The sequence below is a fragment of the Vulpes vulpes genome, unplaced genomic scaffold (assembly GCF_048418805.1).
Source record: "Vulpes vulpes isolate BD-2025 unplaced genomic scaffold, VulVul3 u000000644, whole genome shotgun sequence".
Taxonomy (NCBI): Eukaryota; Metazoa; Chordata; class Mammalia; order Carnivora; family Canidae; genus Vulpes; species Vulpes vulpes.
The window spans coordinates 24,276-46,026 of NW_027325787.1; the positions used below are offsets into that span (position 1 = coordinate 24,276).

General features: G+C 46.7%; 1 protein-coding gene and 1 long non-coding RNA gene across 5 annotated transcripts in view; one reads left to right on the top strand and one right to left on the bottom strand.

The window, feature by feature from the left end:
* Nucleotides 1-21,751, bottom strand: part of LOC140593697 (forkhead box protein N3) — a 248,655-nt gene that overhangs the window by 14,835 nt on the left and 212,069 nt on the right. For all 4 annotated transcript variants that reach the window (XM_072745586.1, XM_072745584.1, XM_072745583.1 and 1 more), the window contains one exon: nt 13,219-13,355. In XM_072745586.1, the coding sequence (XP_072601687.1) occupies nt 13,219-13,355 (137 nt within the window). The remainder of the gene's footprint in view (nt 1-13,218; nt 13,356-21,751) is intronic.
* LOC140597352 (uncharacterized) lies at nt 15,563-20,330 on the top strand. The gene is made up of 2 exons (XR_011999207.1): nt 15,563-15,889; nt 15,998-20,330. It is a non-coding gene; the product is annotated as an uncharacterized lncRNA (long non-coding RNA).

Consider the following 21,751-nt stretch of genomic DNA (forward strand, 5'->3'; position numbering starts at 1 on the left):
CCCCCTCTCCGCCAACAGTGCCTTCCTCCAGCTACGCAGGTCAGAACCTCTCAGCTGGCTCCGCCCCTCCCCATCCAGCCCCCGGAGCTCCTGCCAGGTTCTTTACTCCCTCCTGTCCACCCCACTGCTGAGGCCTCCTACCCCTCGCCCTCATCTGTCCTACCCTCTTTATAAAACCCTACAATGCTTTTGAGAAGATGATATGCCATTTCTTCTTTCCCAGGCTCACCTCTTCAAAAATTAGATACTGAAGAATATTTCCTTAGAAGACAGTGACCACAAGATGCTGCGTTACAATGGGAAGAGCTGGGGCGCTTGGGTGGCTCAGGGCTTGAGCATCTGCCTTGGGCTCAGGGCGTGATCCCGGGGTCCTGGGATCGAATCCTGCTTCAAGCTCCCCGCAGGGAGCCTGCTTCTCCCTCTGCCTGTGTCTCTGCCTCTCTCTCTGTATCTCTCATGAATACATAAAATCTTAAAAACAATAACAATAAGGTGGGAAGAGCTGAGTCTTTGCAGTCAGAATAAGAAGACTGCAGGCTCAGGTCCTCCCTCAACCAACAAGAGGCACAGGAGACCTGGCTCAGACCTGGTTCTCTCCAATGTCAAACAGTAGAAAAATCCACCTCAATGGACCATTTAAGGGTTTAGACAAACTGCATACGTGATGTCTGTTACACCAAGCCTGGCGCATCGTAGGTGTTTAATCAATGCTTGGTTTTCTGCCTCTCATCCATAGTCTAGAATCAAACCCGTTTAGGGTTCAAAACTGGAGGGACTAACTGAATTTAAAATTCTTTCTAATCCTGTACTGCAAAAAAGCTGACGTTCAGAGTTTGTGTCTTGTAAGTCTAGACTATTCGATGGAAATAGGTTTTTGCTTTACTCTGCATCAAAGAGCTGTTTTAGAGAAATTCAGGCTGCTTTTCCTAGAACTTTGACTTCCACAACCCTGATGAACAGAACAGCCACATCTAAGGGGGGAGGGCACGAGGGGCTGGTGTCAGAAAGAGGGAACTTCAAAGGGATTTAATAAGAATAAAATGCCACTGGAGTTACCGGAGGTCCAAGCCTTCCTTTCTCTAGAAACAGTCCATTAAAGAGCCGGAAGCAGGAACTGCTCAAGCAAGGGGTCCCGAGCTGGTCAGGACACGAGGTACATCGCCAGCGCAACCTCCGTGGAAGCCACAGCATATTTGTGAGTTCTGAACACAGACTTCAAAGTGCAGAGAAACAAGATCTTCATCTTTTTAGCAGGTAGAGAAGGGTAACATTTTGGGTGACTTTCTTCCTAAGGGATGTAAGTAAAGCAGTGAGGTTTCCAGGGAGAGAGAGAGAGAGAGAGAGAGAGAGAGAGAGAGAGAAGGGCAAGATCTGGCACAGGGGAGACAGGCTTTGTTCTCATCAAAGAGGAAAAGAATGTGGGGGGTGGGGGGAGCCTAATGAGTTACTGCCAAGAGATTTAAACACGGATTATGTATCTGGTAAAGAATGAGCACAATTGACTGTTTTGGCCGGCCTGTGGTGAAAACTTCTCCCATTATGATCAGGGGAGGCAGAGCCGGAGCCCCTCACCTTTCAAGGGCTGGGTTTTGCAGGAAGTATACAGAGGAGGCTTCTTTTCACTAAGGGATAATGAATGAGACGAAGCTGGACCAACTCCTGGCCAGCACCATCTTAGGCACATTTGCATTTTCTACACCAGCTGTAAAATGTTTAGTCCTCTGACAAGTATCTGGTGCCTTGGAGTCAACAGCCTGGAAGTGATAACCGGGGGTAGCCTGAGGCTCTCTCTTAGGCTTCTGGAATGACCTGGCTTGAATCCTCAGGCTTCGTGATACCCAGAGGTAGGCCAGGGCCTTGGCAGACAGATGGAGAAGGGGAAAAGCCAGAAGTACCAACACTGCAAAAATCACTGAATTATCTTTTCAAGGGAAGGGGTTTGGAGCAGAGCATCTCCTTCCCCCTCCACCCATCTCTTACTTTGTGACAGTAAAGGCGAGGAGGGTGGCCAATTTACTCGGGCATCCCTAACCAGCTGGAAGAAATGTCCTGCACTATTCTATAATTTGCGCTCTGCTCTCTAAGAGAAATCACCAATAAATATCTTTTGAGCAACATCTGTAGGCCAATGCTGTTTAGAGAACCGGGAGAGAGTACTCCGAGAGAGTCCTGGTGTTCATAGGTCCTAAATCCTGTAGAAACTACAGAGCACAACGTACAGAAAGATACTTTACAGTGCAAACCCCATCTCTCCAAGGGCTTAAACCGGTGTGCAGCTGGGACACAAGCAAGACGACACAATCATCAAAAGGAAAAGTCTGGCAATGGTGAGGAAGGAGAAGTTAAAACACATGGATTTTCTGTGGGCCAGGCTCAAGTGCTAAGCATCTGATATGTCCTTTTACTTCATTTAATGCTTCCGGCACTCCTTTGAGGTCAGAATCATGGCCCAGATCCTCAGGGAAGCTGGGTAACTTGTCCAAGGTGGCACAGCCAGTGGATAGCCCAGGCGAGGTTCAAATGTGCAAGGCTTCCTGAGACTTGGTGGGATTTGCTCGGAGCCTGGTTCCACGGTGGATGGTTTGCAGGAGCCGGGGGGCAGCAGGGGGGCTCCAGTCCTGGTCTGTGCCAAATGTGTGGGGCTCTCAAGTCTGGCTTCGTCAGTGTCCTCTTGCACGTGGTAGAAGGCCCTGCCCCAGGCACCAAGCTCATCAGGCACAGGCCCCGAGCAGAGCCCATTGTCTGACCTCTAGTCTACCAAAGGGGCACAACTCGCACAGATGGGGAGGTGGGGGAGAGCTGGGGAGCCAGCACCACTCTTAAGAGTTTGGGATCTCTAGATCTTTGTCACTTTTCTGCAGCTCCACTGCTTCCCAGACTTCTCTCTTCCTCCTGAGGATGTCACAGCGGCTGCACCCAATAGTCTGCCTGTGGGACCAGCGGGGGGGGGGGGGGGGCACCCCACAGCAGGTGCAGGAAGGCACAAGGCTGGGCAGGGGGCTGGGGGCCTGAGGAACTCTCCAAACTGGCCGGAATACCCACCTCCAGTGGGTGACTTTGCTGGAAAGTTTAGAAGGGGGAAAGTCTCTCTATGTGCCTCGGTTTCCCTAGAAGCTGAAAAAGGGGTGTGTGTCAATTTGTAGCCTCAAAGAATCCTAATATAGGAAACTCTGCTCTCCTTATAGTTAAAAAAAGAAAAAAAGCCCAGCACTCCCGAGCTCCACCAATGACAGAAGGAAGGGAGTCAGGGAGAGAAGGAGAGGGAAGGAGATAGAGAAAACTGGTAAAAATCTTCTCGTTGTTTGCTTCTGAATGGGTCCCCCACCCCCCACTTTGACTCTTGCCAAACTCGATGGGGGAATGTGTGCCAGGGGGTGAGGAGTACTCAGTTTGTCACAGGGATACGGGCGGAATAAGCAGCTGGTTAGCAGACTTTGACCAAAACTTTCCATTCAAAAGTAGATAAATACACAGGGAACATGTCTCAACTTGGACTCTTGTGATTAAGCAAGTCCATCGAGAAAGATAAGGATTAAGAAATGTGTCTAAATGGTTTATGGATGTTTTTTTCTACGTGGCTTAAAAAAGCAGCCAGAGTTAGCAATTAACTAAATTTCTGACACTTCGCACCCTCTTTCTGCACCTTTCGCATGTAGGCATGGTCTCAAAGATGGTTTGACAAATAATATGACGTGGACCTTACATAAGAAAAACAAAAGGTTCAGAATGTGATCAGAGGCTCTGGCCAAAAAACATGTGGTGCTACAGAACAAGGACAGCGGTTTGGCTCTTGCGTGGAGATTCACACAAAGAGTGGGTGTCGCTCTCATTAATTCAGTGGGTAAACAATAGGGGGAAGGTCCGGATGATTTGATGGACAGCTTTTGGAAATGATCTTCTGCTTGGCAAAACACTGCAGTGATAATTTTATTCACACGGAAGGAAATGCAAGGAAGTGTCACTAAAACAAGGGAGGTAATTATAGGGCATGAATCCAAAGGCTGGGTGACACAGAATAAAGAGTAACTAAATTAGTCCCATCACGGTCTTGAAATCTGGACTTAACAATTTCATGAGAAGAATCTGACCTCTCATTTCTGAGTAAGAAAGCCAGGCACGTTTTTCCTCATGGTTTGTTTCCAGCATAGCCCCGTAGGCTTGGAGAACTGCAGACACTCTGCCGTAGAGGGGGTGCCCTCTCGGTACCTGCCAGAGCAGCTCAACAGACTCAGAGACACAACATCTCAAGAGTTGGAAGGGAGAACCCTGCAATTCTCCCAGTGGTGATTAAATCTTTCCAAAGGACCCTCCCTGGCAACTAACTGGTTGTCTAGTCTTGACAAGGATCCCAGGGGTAGCTCGTTCACCAATCAACCCAAACATCTACCCATCAACCCCAACACTGGTCCAGCTCCTGTTCTGTGTCTGGCACAGGGTTAGATGCTGTTTTAGGAGAGATACCTTCTTTAATTGAGCTCCAACCTTTCTCCCTGTAACTTTGACCCAGTGGCTCCAGTTCGTCCTGGGGGAAGCTCAAGATGGCAGGCGTGATGACCTCCTGAAGGTGTTCTCCTCCAGGTGACACATTCCCAACTCTTTCTGGACCTGCAGAGCCAGCCTGACTGCTTTCCGCATCATCTCCAAGCGCCCTCCCAGCTGGACAGAAACTTCCCAGTGAGGTCTGATCCACGCTGAAAGCGGGAATTACTGGCCATCCCATCAGTTGTTCAAACACTCGTCATTTATTAATATTATTGAGGACTACTTACGGTGCCCTTCTGACCAACATTCACTGCTGACACACTTAGAGTGAACGAATCCTTGCCCCATTCTATCTCCCTCACATCTTTTATGAATGATGGTTGCCACTATTGCTAAATCTAATTATATTACACCTCTCTGTTTAATCCCCCTCCCTTTCTAATCTGTAAAATCTAGAAGTTTTTAGCTCTGATTGGGAAGATGAGGAAAGAGCAGGCTTACACACGGCACTGGTGGATTTTTAGTTTCTATTGTGATGAAAAATTTGCCAATTTTACACTGCTGCAAGACAAAAAGCACATGCCGCCTGTTGTTTTGCACAGTACAGCATTGATTGTAGGCATTTTTGACAGTTCTTTCATATTTCGAACACAGAGCTCAATTTCTCCCCCTCTGGGAAGATGAGGAGTTTGACAAATATGCAGAACACAGGTCATCCCCCCCTTTGTGGACACTGCCTAATGATGCCTAAGGTGCTCCAATCAGGAATCCACTGGGTTCCCCAGTCCTGGTCCTCTGCTGCTCATGGAAGAGCAAATAAACAGGAAGAGAATATGGTACAGACCCCAAACTCCTGGTGGGTCCACCGACACTGTTACCTTCTAACCAGAGGAGGATTAGGGACACAGAACTTCCTCATTACCTGTCATCTCGGGATATTTATCGGTGGATTTTAAGAGCTCCTAACACGTTTGCTGTTAGACTACAAACCAGGGACTGAGGGCACCCAAAGAGATCGGGGACCAAATGGTAAGTCTGTGTGGCTCTCCTGGCACCTGAGTAAAATGGATGTGATCAGCCCTGCTGCTTGAACATTCAACTTTCAAAGCGCGTGTGAAAAGAGAGTGAAATTGGACAAGTGGACACAATATTCACATGCTACGCCTCGTACCTAAGTGCTCAAAGATAACGGGCTGTTTGCCATTTAAATAAGATAATGTAGGACTGAAGGAGAAGGAAATGTACAATGAACAGCATAATGAAGGCAAAAGACGAGATTAAAAATACTCTATGACTAACTCAGAAAATATAATGGAAGCCAACAGATAGTATGATTTGAGATGCAAATAAAATTATAGCCAACCAGTGGATTTTTAAAGCTCACGCTGTAAATGAGCACTGTTTTATTTTTTAGTATGCAAGAGTGAAACCCTACAATCTTCAGCCTTTTGTACTACCTGTTTTGCCAATTTTTTAACAAAATAAACTTTACATTTGGAAGTACTACCATTAGAAAACCTTGTCATTCACTCCCAGAGCTGTTTCACCACATGAATTTAGCATATCCTTCTACATATTAAGCACAACGAGGCTTCATCTTGATTTTTTGTAATTCAGTATTTTTTTTTAAAATTACTGTAAGCAAAAAGTTGTGGTTTTAGCATACTCTTTCAAAATACATCATACCTCGCTCACTCTTTTAAATTAAATGTACGCAGATAAGTGTACTGAATATGAGAATTTTAAAAAAGCTATTCAGTTTCCATCAAATAGATTGTTTACAAGTAAATATTAGAAATGTAGTTATGATGCAACTAATCTAAATCCTCACATTCTTTTTTCATGCTTTGCTGAATTAAAACTTGCAATGACACGACAGTCCAACAACAGAACTCCTTCAGTGCAAGTTAAAACCAATCTTATTGCGGTTTTACAGTTCTTCTGCCAACGATTAAATGCACACCACTCTGAATAACTGGAAAGAAAGATGTCTTATAAGTTAAAAAATTACTGGATGCTATCCAAGCAATGAATAAGCTCTTCCTCGCTGTGTGCAAATTCAGCATTTTAGTGGGGGAATTAACACAGTTATGTTAACAAGCTTAAGATTCTAAGGATTTTCTAATCTTCTAATTGTCTAAAAGGATGAGCTCCCCAAACACCTTCCCCCTTCTCACCTCCTCCCAATGCAATCCCCCATTGGCCATTACTAACTCACTCCTTCAGCCAAAGCTCACTTAACCTGATAAGGACTCACTGATAATTTCATTAATTTGAATAAATACTGACCACTCTCTACAAGTTCTATATTTTTAGTGGCATTACTCTGCCAAATAGGCACTTTAAAAAAAATTACAAAGAACAAGCTCAAAGCACATGAATAGGGTAGCAGGCAGCACTCTGAGTCAGCACTAAAACCAGCCATTTTAGTGCAATTAAGACCCTCAATATCAAAAGGCCAAAATCTTTGGAAAGGCCATTAATGTATTTTTCGTGGCTCATTAAATGGTTCTGAAGAGGCAACAAGAAACATAAAGAGCTAAATGACAAGTGTGAATGTCCAGGGTCTTCATTTTTTATTTATTTATTATTTGCTTAACTTATTTATTTTTTAAGTAGGCTCCAGGTCCAGTGTGGAGCCTAATGTGGGGCTTGAACTCAACAAGCCCTGAGATCAAGACTTGAGCTGAAATCAAGAGTCTGATGCTTAAACGAACCAAGCCACGCAGGCGCCCCCAGGATTTCCTTTATAAAAAAAAAAAAAAAAAAGTGAGAATAACAGACACTTTAATGTCTTGACCCTGGAAACTTTAGATAAAATCATCCAAATAATAATTCTCTAGGCTTAGATCATCAAAGTCTTGTGGATTTTTCTAACTTCACACATAGTAGGACTCAATATACAAAATATAAAATAGGCTATCATCATTTTTAGAGTGAAGATATTTACATGACAAATAGAAGAGGGGTTGTGAAACAGAAGTCCCCTCACTCGGGGCCATGCTCAGCTAGAGCCCCACTGTGGCCAACCTATCACATACACCAGAGGCATACAAGATGCTGAGATGGCCTTGCCCATATCAAGGAAGCATGAAACGATGCTGGGTCTAGCTCCTAAATTCATTTCACTTCATTAAATTTCCCTTCTCAGGATGTCTGGGTGCCACAGTCGGTTAAAGCATCTGACTCTTCATCATCTCAGGGACATGGGACTGAACCGGCATCATGCTCCACATTCAGTGTGGAGTCTGCTTGAGACACTCTCTCCCTCTGCCTCTGCCCCTAACTCACCATGTGCACTCTCTCTAAAATAAATAAATAGATCTCAAAAACAAATTCCCTTCTCTGAGAATGGATCAGCCAGGAAAAGCTCTACAAACCATACTTTTTGATTGATTCTAAAACTTGTTCCCACCTATGGTAAGAGATGACTAAAATGCTTCTTCTATAAACCAGTTTTGGATTGGCTGCTATACGAGAGAAGATGTTATGTAAGTTCCACCCACATACACACTTTTTAAAAACGGTCTGTTGTCATAAACACTGTACTGGGACATCCACTATTTACAGGGCACTAATCTATATTGTAAACTTTAAATGTTCCAGCTATAAAGTATCAAAATCGCAAAAGTGGAGGAACAGCTCCCCACTGGGGAGCTGTTTATTTAACCATCAGACATAGAGAAAGGTTAGAAAATGGGAATTTCCTAAAGAGCTGGTAGGAGTGTAGATTGGAACACAGTATAAAATTGGAAGGCAATCTGGCAATATCTATATGAAAAAACAATAAAATATGCATATCCTTCAACGAGAAACCCCATGTGTAGGATGGAGGGGGCATATGCAACATAACCATTAAAACAGACAACAGAATTTTTCTGAAAGACTGTGGGCAAGAAACCCAAATATACCATCCCTCCCACCTCTTCCCAGGCTGAGAATCTGAAGGCCACAGTGGCAATGGTTCAGAGTCCTTAGGAAGCCAGTTTAGCATGCTCAGTTGGAGTTCCCCGAGCCTGGCCTTGGGGACCTTACAAAGCAAAATTGGGTGCCGTTTCATAAAAATAAAGCTCCATGAACTTTAACAGTCAAATAACAGACATGTCCCCTCATACGGCTCAGAAGATCCTGTGAGATCTACTAGATCTACCTAGAGAACAAGGCAAAAGCAAGAGCTCCCAATAATTAACCCTTCAAATGTATTACAATGACGACAGAGGCCTAAAGGAGGTCAGGCAAAGGCTCACTGCTGTGACGATCTGACTTTTCACTGCACCAAAAATGACGTGGATATTTAAAATTGAAAAACTCAACTGATCTGTGCATCGGAGTCTGCTTTTTCCACAACGGTAAAGTTACAAAGACAGCACAAGGTTCCCCTATACCCTTCACCCAGTTTCCCCAATGTTAAAAGCTTACATTATTAGGGACATTTGTCACAACCAAGGAACCAATGCTGGTACATGACCATCAACTAAACTACACCACTTATTCACATTTCACTAGCTCTTCCCTAATGTCTTTTGGGTTCCAGGAACTCATCCAGGATATCACATTTCCATTCGGTCCCTTGTGTGCCCCTAGCCTTCTTGGGTCTGTAACAGTTTTCCAGACTTTCCTTGCTCTTGATGACCTTGATAGCTTTGAAGAGCTGGTCAGGTATCTTGTAGAAGGCCCACCCCACCCCTGCCTAGGGGACAAAACTCCTGTCTGGTGTTTTTCCTGTGATTAGGCAGGGTTATGGATTTGAGGGCCCCGTGGAGACTGCAGAGGTGAACTGTCAGTTCCATGACATCATCTCAAAGGTGCCTACTGTCCCAATCTCACCATGGGCGTTAGCTCTGACCACCTGGCCAAGGTGGTGTGTGCCAGGTTTTCCCGCTATAAACTTCCTCTTCTGCTCCGTCCATACTCACTCTGTGCAAGTAAGTCATTAAAAGTGTGGTCACTCAGGATGGGGAATTAAGCTCCAACTTGTGGAGTGGAGGAGGATCTCCCTAAATCATCTGGAAGTCTTCTGTATGGGAGATTTGTCTCCCTACCCATTTACTTACTCCGTCATTTATTTACCTCAGTGTGGACTCCTAGGTATTTACTTCACATTCGGGGTCATAACCCAACACTGTTATTTATTTTGCTCCTCGAATTGTCCCAGTTTTGGCCACGGGGAACAATTTCCGGTTGGCTCCAGTATCCCTCTGAGGTGCCCCATTGTTCTGTGTTTTGAATCACTCCTTATTTTCTGGTTCTCTGTATCTTTACCATCAAAAATGCCTTAGTAATGGGGCACCTGGGTGGCTCAGTGGTTGAGCATCTGCCTTCGGCTCAGGCCGTGATCCTGGGATCGAGTCCCCACATCAGGGGTCATGGGATCAAGTTCCACATCAAGCTCCCCATGGGGAGCCTGCTTCTCCCTCTGCCTGTGTCTCTGCCTCCCTTTCTGTCTCTCATGAATAAATAAATAAAATCTTAAAAAAAAAAATAATGCCTTACTAAGGAAAGGGCTGTTATGAGTGGAATTGCTTGTGTCCCCTCCCACCAAAATTCATGGGAAAGTCCTGGCCACCAGTACCAGGATGTGAACAGTAATTGGAGGTCTACTTAGTGAAAACAAGATCATACCAAAGGAGGGTAGGCCCTTCCACCAACACGACTCTCGTCCTTATACAAAGGGGGGATTGGGATATGGACAGCACACCAGGAGAGCACCACGTGGAGATGAAAGCAGAGCCGAGGTGATGCCTCTCCACCCCAAGGAACACCACAGAACGCCAGCAGCCACCAGACACACCAGGACAGGGTCCTGGGAAGGATACTCTCTCACAGCCTCAGAAGGAATCAACCCTGCTCACAACTTGATCTCTGACTTCCAGCCTCCCAACAGTGAGAAAGTAAATTTCTGTTATTTCACTTGGTTCCTGCCCTGTTACCGCAGCCCCACGAAGCCAAGGGCTGAGGTCGCTGAGCTCTGCATTTCCATCGAAAACCATTCACGGTTGTGGCACCAAATGAAGCAGGTACAGGGCCTAACAAGCCTCCCAAAGGGCGTGCTGGAACCCAGGGGCCTGATCTACGGGCTGCCACAGTTAGCATCATAACTGGCCATGTTTTCAGAGGCCTCGTTTTCCCTGCAGTTTTCAGCCACCTGCAGCCCGGTGCAGAGCACTACTTGCCAAGCACACCTGCAAGTCCTAGTGAAACCAGCCATCGAGTCTAATCACCGTCTTCAGCAGGCTAAGCACCAGCTCCTGATTGCTGAGCACTTCCCAGGTGCCCCGCGTGCCAATGCTGCAAGGGGCTGACAAGTGATTCCCTGCAGCCCAGCAGACCTGCCACACCAGGTCAAGCTTGCATTTCTGGGCCCTGTTCAATGACTTGCTTTGTCCCATGTCCATCTTCCCTGAGTCACACCAACAAGTGGCCCGATGGCTTAGCATTGACTGGGATGTCACTTCACTGTAAGCTACACAAATACCGTAGTCATCCGGTATTTAGGATCTGTAGTACAAAGACACACACCAGAGGATCCTGGAACAAAATCTAGGCATGAGACGAAGGGACTGTCGTCTCCAGGACAGAGAAAAGTGACTTGCCCTCAGAACTGAAGACACGGAAGAGGCCAGCTAGAGAGAATCTGATATGCCATCTCACTCCACACATCCAGTGACCTTTACGGAGGTGAAATCTGAGTGCCTGCGTGGGTAGATACAGAAACTTTTTTTTCTTCAGTCACCTGGGAGAAGAGGAACTGGAGGTGACAGAGCGGGATCTGAAGTATTCGATCAGAAATTATTCTCATTACAAAAGCTCTGGTTTGTCTGCATTGTTATGCCTATATTAAAAAAAAAAATCAAATGAAGTCATTAAGCTTAGGCCAGCTCAGTAAGCCTCTGCCTGCGTCTGCAACCCCCAGAGCTATGCCATAATCCTTCAAATTATTAAATAATTACTGTGTCTCCCTTGGGGTCGCATTTGGCAACAAAATACCGTCTAAATGAACCAATGATATGACCCAGTGAGTAACACTTATGTACTTAACTTCCTAGGAACAAAAGGATATGAAATACTTCCAAGACACAAACTGGGGAGGAGAGTGAGGGTTTTCTGTTGGGTCTGGAGAGATGGGTAGGGAGTAGAATGACAAAGGACCTGGAGAATCTGGGGGAGACTTCCAGTAAGTGTCACTGCCTCCCCCACCAACCTCAGCGATCAGCGAATCTCGCATCCCAGTTCCCTTCCATCTCAGGAGTAGCTACAGCCACAAGGAGAAAACCAAGCATATGGCTCTGTCCTTCTGGACATTTCTACAATGTAGGCTGGGTTGCTTTGGAAAATCCCATTTTATCTCCTATAGCTATATGACCTCAAGTTGTCATTTCCAATAAAGTATGCCTGCGCTGATTTTTATGAACATAGACAAAAGCCGCTACAACCTTTCTTTTTTCCTCCCCCAAATCTTTCAAACCAACTGTAGTTGCTATGTAGGGTTATTTGTTTCTAAGGCAACAGCGTATATCTAAGTACTAATGGCCTGTCCTTTTGCCAGGCAACAAACAGCCTTGTGATGCAACTGCACCTGTCTCGGCTACGCGTTACTATGGAGATGCTCCAGTTGCTATGGCTACCATCACGCTAATCGCCTAGCAAAGGCAGACATACAGCAGTCTTCTCGGAGAGCCCAGCTGTTCCTCCGCGTCTCTTGCTGAAGACTGATTGTCTAGGGCCTGTGATGGAATGCTTCTCAACTAAGATACACAAGAACTTCTTAATGCGGTTTCAGAGGATCTCACTCCGTACTCCCCTCTGCAGAGCAAACACCAGACAAGGGAAAGAATGCAAAGAAGTGGACCATAAAACCACGGAAATCTACGAATCCACGCCATCCCTCACTGACATAAACCTGTAGCCCAAGGATGATTTCTCTCAACTGGGTGGTTACAATCGAAACACTTCTTTATATTAAAAAAAATTTTTTTTTTTACCCCTTCAGGAGTAAGAGGATCCATTTCCAACTCTAGCGCTATGTGAGATAAAATCAATTTTAAAATTCGTATCTGTGTTATGGGGCTATTTTTTTGGAATCTAACAATAACACCTTCTTTTATCTTTTTTTTTTTTTTAAGTGACAGGCTTCCTACTCTCCCCTCCAATTACATCTTTGTAAAAATGGCACTCATGACCTCACTGTCTCAAAACAAATGGGCATGTGAGGAGGAATAAAAGTCTTCATTGTTCTCTGCTATTCTCCTTGAAGAGCCAAACACCAAGTAACCACAACAAAATGATCGCTCTGGAGCACCATCTACATGGAGACCAGGAATGACAACAATCAAGTGAGTCCTTCAGCGAACACCTGTAGACATTCTGAGTCAGATGCTGGGAAGATGGAAGCGCTTACCTGACTCATGCCTGTACTTCTATCCCAACAAACCGTGACACATGGAGATGTTAAAGCTGTCAACTTTTCTTTGTAAATGTTTCTACCCAGGAAGACAGTATTTCGCCCACTGTGAAGCCTTCTGAGCACGTTCCTCTGAAGCAGCAGAAGCGGTAAGGTTGGCAGGAAACACAACAGTGGGTATGCCTCCAATAATACTGCATTTCTTTCTCATTTATCTACAGTTATTTTTCATATCATACAGCCTATTAAATTAGTTTCAGTGCCTGTCTCTGCCAAAATAATGCAACTTCAGTAGACCAAAAAAAAAAAAAGAAGACGACTTCTGAATTGCTTACCTTTGATATGCCTGAGGAGAGGCAGGAGGTGTATTGAACACATGTGAGTATGGGTGGTAAGGTGTCTTTTTCAAAGCCTGAATTAGATTTTGTCTATACTCTGGGTCTATGCACCACAATGACCCTTTCCCGATGCTCTGCAAACAGAATTAAAACATAAAAATGATTAATAAAGAAACATTCAGTATTCTGCAGTAAGTAGACAAAGAGCAATTACCACAGTTACTTATTTTTAAAAGCCTCTCACTTATTTGTCATTGTTCGCCAGCCAGAAATATGTAATACTGGACGCTGATGGTACGGCACCGTAAAATGTGGGGCAGTCTTACCTGGATTAGGGCTGGCAGACGAAATGAGCGTGCTATTACCAGGTGATGCCAGGACAGTAATATTGTGATGTTCATATCCTGATGGCCCCCAAACCCAGATTCCTTTATTATTTTTCAGTGTCAACTCTGAAGGACACAGGTATCCCCTTTCTAAAAAAGTGAGTCCTAACTTGGTCAGATTTCACATGTTGAAAGAAAAAGAGGGTGGGCTGTCTCCAAACTCCCATCTCCACTGTAAAAAAAAAAAAAAAAAATCTGAGAGTTGGGTTTGGAAAACCGGCTCATTTCGGGACCACTTCGCAAGAAAACGGAAAAGTAATCCGCTTGTTTTTTCCTACTTATTCACCAAAGAACACATTTAAGCTTCACATGGAATTCTGTAATTACCTTCCCCGAGAAACAAAAGAACTCAGGCAGCAGTGGGAAATCTAAGCCAGAGGCCGGTATTTATTTTCTGGACTCCCAGGTTCCCAGTACTCCACCCCCCTGGGGCCTAAGGGCAGAGGAGTCCTTAGAAGTCAAACTTAAAAATGCAAATTTCCTAAAACTGGTTCTATGGAAAGATTTGCTTGGAGGCCCACTCTGGGTCTGTGGACAGCATTTTTATAATAATAATAATAATAATAATAATAATAATAATAATGTCAATCCTTCCTGTGAGGCCCACGGAACTGGCAGCAGGCCGGGCAGTCGCTACTCTCGCTGCACGCTTTCAAGTCGCCGAATGTACCCAAGCTGTTTGATAAAAGGTCGTTTGTAAATATTTACTGATTTGGAGAGAAAAGAAGTCAAATTACATAAACCCGCACCCACCCCATGCTTGCAGCCAAGGGACTGGCTCTCTTCTTTTCAGAACTATTGTACTAGGGAAACATTGAGAAAGCAAACAATGAGACTGTTTAACTCTGGGAGGGAGGGGAGAGACTCCAAGAAAACCCCTTAGAAGGAAAACAAAAAAATGAGTTATTCCTAAAATCTTTAAAGAGCCTTTTAAAACTCTGTATTTCAGTCAGGAGTTCAGCAAGTAGTTTACTTACAGACTTATTCACGGAACCCATTAAAATTCTTTACTATCACAACACCAAGGAAGCAGCAAAAACTGGAGTTAACTCTTTCTGGTGCAATGAGAACAGAGAATGGCTCAGAAAGCCAAGATCAGCGTCCAGTCGGATCCACCCAGCCTACCCGCCCGCCCCCAGTGTGGGGGGGCACAGGCCTGAGCCCAAACACACATCTCAGGCAGGCCAACTGGCCTCAGCTGGACACCAATGTCCCAGTGTAACCGTCTGGATGTTTAAAGACGTGAAAAATGTCAACTTGGAGAAATTCAACGTCCTTATGTAGCCTTTCCTTTCACGCATGCATTTTCAAGCCCAGAACAGTTCAGGGGCACCGATGAGGCTCTCCCAGCAAAGCAGGCAGGTCACCAAAGAGCTGCCGGGACCCACCTGTTCTTTCCTTTGGAAAAGAGATGCAAAGCACATTTTCCAGAGGAGCGGCCAGACCAGCAACTACAAATTTGGGTAATGTAAAGAACAAACCACAAAAGCTAGCAACTCCTTGGCAGGGGCGGGTCCTGGCCTGACTCCACCCAAAAGGCTCCTCATGGGATGGGACCTTTCTGCTCTGCTGGAACACAGGGCCCCTATTCCGCTACCTTGAGGGCCAGGGTCCACAGGCAACCCAGGCATTTCTGGCAACCCAGGCATTTCTGCAATGACATTTTTTCAGTTCTGGGAACCTAAGGGCTCTGTTGTCAAGGTGGCTTTCAGGGCGGGGCCGTTTAATCTTACAGGGAATAAAAATATGACAAAGAAATGAAGGACAATTGACCCTCTTAGGCAAATAACAGTAAGACAAGAATGTGGTTTCTTCTAATCCTGGCCTACGTCTCCTTTTTTATTATACTACATTACCATTTATGAACTAAATGGGAAAAAACCCACACTTGGGGGGGGGGGGATGGGTTGCAAATTAACGATCCAGGTGCAAGAAGCTGGGGGTGGGGGGGAGTGACAGTAGCAATCGGGAATTCTGGAGCCACAGAGAGGGTTCCTGTGTGGTCCTGGACAAATCAGGGTCCCCAAAAAGTCTTGGCTTCCTCGTTGGCCAAATAAAACCCCCCTTAGGAATGGGTGTGAGGCCCAGCCATAGCCTGATGTCAAACACCTGTAAACGTGATGGTGATGTCATGAACATCTCCTCTCTGGCGGAAAAACAGGAGCAGAGCTGGCTATCCAATGCCTTTCGCTCAGTCAGATCTGATTTTCCCAGAGCCGTCCATCATAAAGAAGCACCACGTACCAACAGCGGCAGTGGGAGGAGCCTCCAGCAACTCCCAGGTACTGCTGGGCCTGCTCGGTCAGTCACTTGTCCCTCAAGCAGAATGCCAATTCTGACTCACGGCAGCCTGGAAGCTCAATCAATGCTCAAAGTTTTCTTTCACCCAGGTCTTCACATGGTGGTCATCAAGCCCATCAAGCTGAGGTCTGGCTTCAAACTGGTCAGCATGCCATCTACTACAGTCATTCACCACAGACATTTGCCCAAGCTTCATTCAGGTCATGGCGACTCCTACCTGGATCAGTTCTGCATTTCACCAGGACCCCTGGAACTGCTAGGTTTTTGCAGACCAGACACAAACTTCAAAATCTCATACCTGCCATTCCCAAAGAGTGAAAATTGAATAAAAACAGCATCTTCAGGACACACCCACGGGGACACAATCATCTGTCTACTCCCTCCAATGGCCATACAGAGCTTGAAAGGGACAGAAAGAGCCTGGCACTGCATCTCATCTGCAAGTGTCCTTCTGGGTCTCATGTAACGGCTCCGAAGAATAAAAAGGTCAGCTCGAAAAAATTTGTAATGGGAATATGCACAGAGAGAATATTCAAGTTTCTTAGGACAGGAAAAATTGGATTTAATGCCCCTAACAGGGGAAAGGCAGCTGTAATTTGATTATAGTTGTGTAATAAGTTTAGAGTCAGGGCTTTTACAGAAATTTCTGCATCTCATCTAAAGAACAGGGATTTTTTTTTTTTTTTAAACTGGGACAACTGTGGATCCCTGGGTGGCTCAGCGGTTGAGCATCTGCCTTCAGCCCAGGGTGTGATCCTAGAGTCCAGAGATCAAGTCCCACATGGGGATCAAGTCCCACATCGGGGTCCCTGCATGGAGCCTGCTTCTCCCTCTGCCTGTGTTTGTGTGTGTGTGTGTGTGTGTCATGAATAAATAAGACCTTTAAAAAAATAAAAAATAAAAATATAAACCGGGACTACTGTGGAGGGCCATACATCAGGAAATATGATGGAATTCAAAATAATAAGGAAGGAAAGATCTTCACTGAGAGATACATTTTTGTGTATACCTATTCTTTCCGATGACATCTATCTATATACATGTTTACAAAGATGAAAATGTGTCTCTGAGTGAAGATCTTTCATACACGTCCATACAGCTTGAAAAATACTAATGCGAAAAGTAGAGGGGGAAAATAAATCGTTTAAGAAGACACGGATGCAGCCCACTTTTGTTTTTTAATTAAAAAGCACCTGGGGAATAATAGACAGCTCCTTGTGAGCAATAAAAAACATCAGTAAGCAAGAGGAAGCCTATATTGGAGTAAGAACTGATTAGTTAGAAAGGTTAAAAAACAAAAGAGATAAAACAACAAAATTAAGTCTTAAATCTAACTTGTAACGGTAACATTTTTTCTGAGATGTCTCTAAGCAACTCGTGAACCTCTCCCATCCCTTCACACAGCTCCACGGACCCGCACGCAGCACATCCTCCATCAGCCTGCCTTAGTACGTAGGGGCCTTCATGTGGGGGCTCCAAGTTAGGCTGTGAATTCCTGAGATTAAGTACTAAATTTTAAACATGACTTTCAAACTGTGGACTATCACACGAGTGGGTCGTGAAATCCACATTACGGGTCACAACCAACATGGTTTTTGTGCAACAGAAGAAAACCAAAGGGACGAGAACAGCAGTAAATGTGGGATGTAAGTAAGACAATCTGTGAAATGCAAAATGTACATAGGTGCACACTGGATGGCGAGGGAACAGGCACGTCGTGCTCGGATTCTGGGTCAAAGAAGTGCGGGTGGGACATGCTGGTCTAGGACAACGGTATCCCCCTCACGCCCCTACCTTGTCATCACTTCTCAGGGAGAAAGCCTCCTTCAAGTAGTAATGGAAGATGATCTCAACATGACACCTAACACAGGGGAGGAGCCCCGCTGGGGGAAAAGGGAAGACGACACAGGGCCCAGGTCAAAATGGAGTGGGGAGCTGGGTATGTGTTCTCGGTGCATTTGAAAGGATTCTTCTTGATGTTTCCGATGCGCCATTTCTGAGGGTGCTTCCAACACCACCTACCCTGGTTCAATCCCTCCCCCATATGGTCCCCTCCGCATGCCAGGCACCATGGGGGCCATGAGGGTGAATATAATACAAAAAGGCACTGCTCTCTTGGAAGCTCAGATTCTGGAGGGGGAAGAAGACAGGCAAGTAAGCAAAGAAATAAATAAGCAAGGTCACACCAGCTAGAATGCCTGCCATGAAGGAAATAATGAGTAAGGAGTTAGAAGACAGGAGCTTGCCACTGTAGGGATAAATGGGTTGGAAGGGGCAAGAGAACCCGTGGAGGCCTGTTAGGAGCTGATGCCACAGTCCAGGCTTGAGGGGACCAGGTGGCAGCAGGGAGGTGGAGGAAGGGCAGCTTCAGGATATACTACTGGACCTGGCAACAGACTGGAAGCGGCAGGTAAAGGGGAATGATGAAGAATGGTCTGGTCTGAGCAACTAACCGTGTCAAAGATTGAGAGGGAGGGACGTCCGGCACCCATCTGAACATAGAACCGTTGAGGTGTCTGATGCATTAAGAACTGCTGATCAAAGTACTTGAATGACCTGGCTGGACACAGGACATAGGCCACCTCTTCCTTCTGCTGTAGGCTCGCTGACCCCAACCCTCATGACAGGAGCTCAGTGATAAGCAAAGATGGATCCGAGGTGGGCTGGCTTTGGAGGTTTAACACTAACGGATTCTATAGGCGAGGCTGGGAAACCTCTGTCTAAAGGGTCAGAGTGGATATTTTAGTCATCAAAAGGCCACCAGGTCTCTGTGGCGACTACTCAACGCTGCCACTAAGGAACCAGAGCAGCCACAGGCCTGAAGGACAGGCCGGGTTGTGGTTCCTTCCGTAATCACTGATCAGAAACACAGCCCGTCGTCCACTGCCCCCTGCCTCCCAGCTCCTATACTCGAACCAGGGGTTCAGACTCAAAGCTCCTGTAGTTCTGGGAACCTAAAGCCAGGTAAAGGGTCTTCGAAGGCTAAGAGAGTTGGGCTGGGTCCTGTGGGATTGGGGTGTGTGTGCCAATAATGGCCGAAATGGAGTGCTTCGAGGCAGAAAAGGGAGAGGAGTGGGGAACGGGGGTGGGGGGCAGATGGGCTAAGTAAGCCTGTCGATATTCAGAACACAGACTCTGAACACAGACTCTGGACCTCTAGACTATGTAGGTCCAGTCCCTTTCCCTCTCTGGGTCTGTTTCCTCCTCTGTAAATCAGGTGGTCAAACTCCATCATCCCATGAGCTTGTAACCATTTGCTTTGACGACGTGTTGCTAGGGATTCATCAATGTACATGGGCTTTCGTTTCCCCACTTCCTTCCTTCCTAGTGTCCCACTCCTTCTGCATCAAGACACTTGCAGCATTTATAGATGGGGGCCCCCAGACATGACATTTTTCATTGAGTTGCCATTCTAATCCAACAAATAGAAAGTTCTCTCGGGCTCTGGAGAGCGGGCTGAAAATCTGCTGGAAAGAGCTCCTGCTACAGCCACCAGCCCCAACACACACACAGGGTGGTCCCAAGAGGGGAGAATGCTTCCAGGCCCCCAGCCCCACAGGTTCCTCCTCCACTCTGGAGCTGGCTCCTGCTCAGGCTCCTGGGGTCAAGCTGGCCTAAGGGAAGAAGACAGGGAAGGGAGGCGGGGAGGGCTGGGGGGCTGCGGGGGGGCAGGTGCAGATACTCCCATCCATGGCTGCAGGCTCCCTCCTTCCCCAGAAAATCCACCCTTGGCCCCCAGACAAGGCTGAATCTGGACTTCAACAAGTCACAGACTTATTCTGACTTCCCTGGGCCTCACAAAAGAATGCCCCTTGGGTCTCGTTCTGAAACAGGTCACTGAACACTTGTTACCAGGACACACCATGACACAGAGACAGGGTCCACTGTTTAGGGCACAGGACCTCCAGAGGAAGGCAAACAATAAACAACTCTGAAGGGCTGCAGAAGGGGACCAAAGGGCTACAGCCTGACAGAGGAGGACAAAGACAAACCCTGTCGGGGAGGAAGGTGTTAACACTGCGTGCATGCATGCATGTGCACACACGCACACACACACACAGGGCCCTTGGCCAGCCCCTCCTGCAGACCCACGGGATGCCCACAAACCCTGTGCAGGGCAGCCCCCCGGATGGAACACGCAGTGTCTCAGACACTTCTCACCGCCCCCTCTCCCCTTCCCACCGGGCCCCCCACATAGTCTCGCTCCCTCGTGTTCGCGCTTCCCGGCCCGTCAGGATGGTGAAAGGCAAATACGCCCATGTGCCCGTGACAGGGGCCAGAAGCAATGCCAGGGCTTTCCCGGGGAGCATTCCAGAATGCATCCCACACACGGCTCCCAGGCAACAAAGGGATCGACCTACGTGGTTCTTGTCTACACTGCTTCCCTGCTGTGTTACTGGAAATAAACCACTTGTCCGCCCAGACCGGCGCCGTATTAGACGTAATACTATCTTTTCTGAGTCACGTCGGGCTCTCAGGCTCAAACGGGGTCACGCACAGGATGCACCCTAACACTGAACCCGGCACGTAAAAGACGCTTAATCAATTCAATTTCTCCTTTCTGTCAAAAGAAGTCACAGGAGAAGCTGGGTGACACTAGGGAAAAAAAAAAAAAGAGAGAGAGAGAAAGAGAAACAGAGAACAGAGAAAAGTTACGCTAACCGAAGACCACGACCTCCAACCTCACCAAAATGCTTGGCAAGTGAGGGATTCCTAAAGGCCCTTTTTGTTCTAAGACTCTGTCATTTATCATCTAAAGACATCAAGGGGGATTTCTGAATTTTAAATATTAAGAAAATGATCTGAGGAGCTAGCCAAGTCCATGAAAGACAGAGAGAAGGAGAAAGAACAAAAGTGATCACAAAGAGTTTTTATCTAAATAGATCATCGTTCACTTCCCCAAAACAGACAATTACTCCAGAAGAAAGATTTTTTTAAAAAGAAGTTCCATGATCTGACGTGGAGTTCCCTAACAACTTTACAGCGTGGCCCGGTTTGAAATGCCTCACTGTGCTCTCCCCACTCCTCTCTCATTGTTTTTCACCCCAAGAGGAGGAGGGATGAGAAAAAAGAAACTACACCCCCGGTCCAGACAGAAGTACGGAAGCTTCGTTCAAGGCCCCAGCCCCGTGTGCCTCAGTCTCCCTCCATCCTGGGGAGGCAGGACCCTCCCGGCCGCTGGCCTCGGGAGCTGGAAACAAAGCCCCTGATAACCACAGCCACTGAGCAAGGTGTCCTCTGAACGTCACATACGCAAATCACCCCCAATTCTGCAACCGTCCTGCTGTTATTTTTACAGACGTGTTCCCAAAGCTACAAAGACGGAAATCACGATCAAGACGTCACCGGCGCGATACTCGGATACACGAGCTGCAAGGCGGTACTTGTGCACACCTGGGCTACCTTGGAACCCCCGCTCCCTTCATGAGCATCCGTGGACACGGGGGCAAAGGAACAAAGCGGGGACAGGTAGGCAAGAGCCGGCTGCAGGCACGCGGGACATGGTTCACCTGCCGGGGAGACGCCGGGCGGGCTCTGTGCATGCTAGTCACACTGCAGGATGATCAATCACTTCCTCGCATCCACACCTAAACAAAACCAAAATCAACCGTAGAGATGCCTTAAAACTGTATTAATCTCTAGGAAAAGCCAGGCGTGGCTGAAAGGGCTGGGAGGTGTGAGAGGAGACCCGTTTGTCCGAGTTTACCAGGGCTTTGCTTGGCAGGAATCTGTCCTCAGTTCGTTCTCGATCTGGGTAGTCGGGTTTCTTCTCGGTCCTCCACCGCCCATCAGTACGGTTTCCCTGGGGCAGGGCCGGGGGCAGACCCGAGGCGTGTCAACTC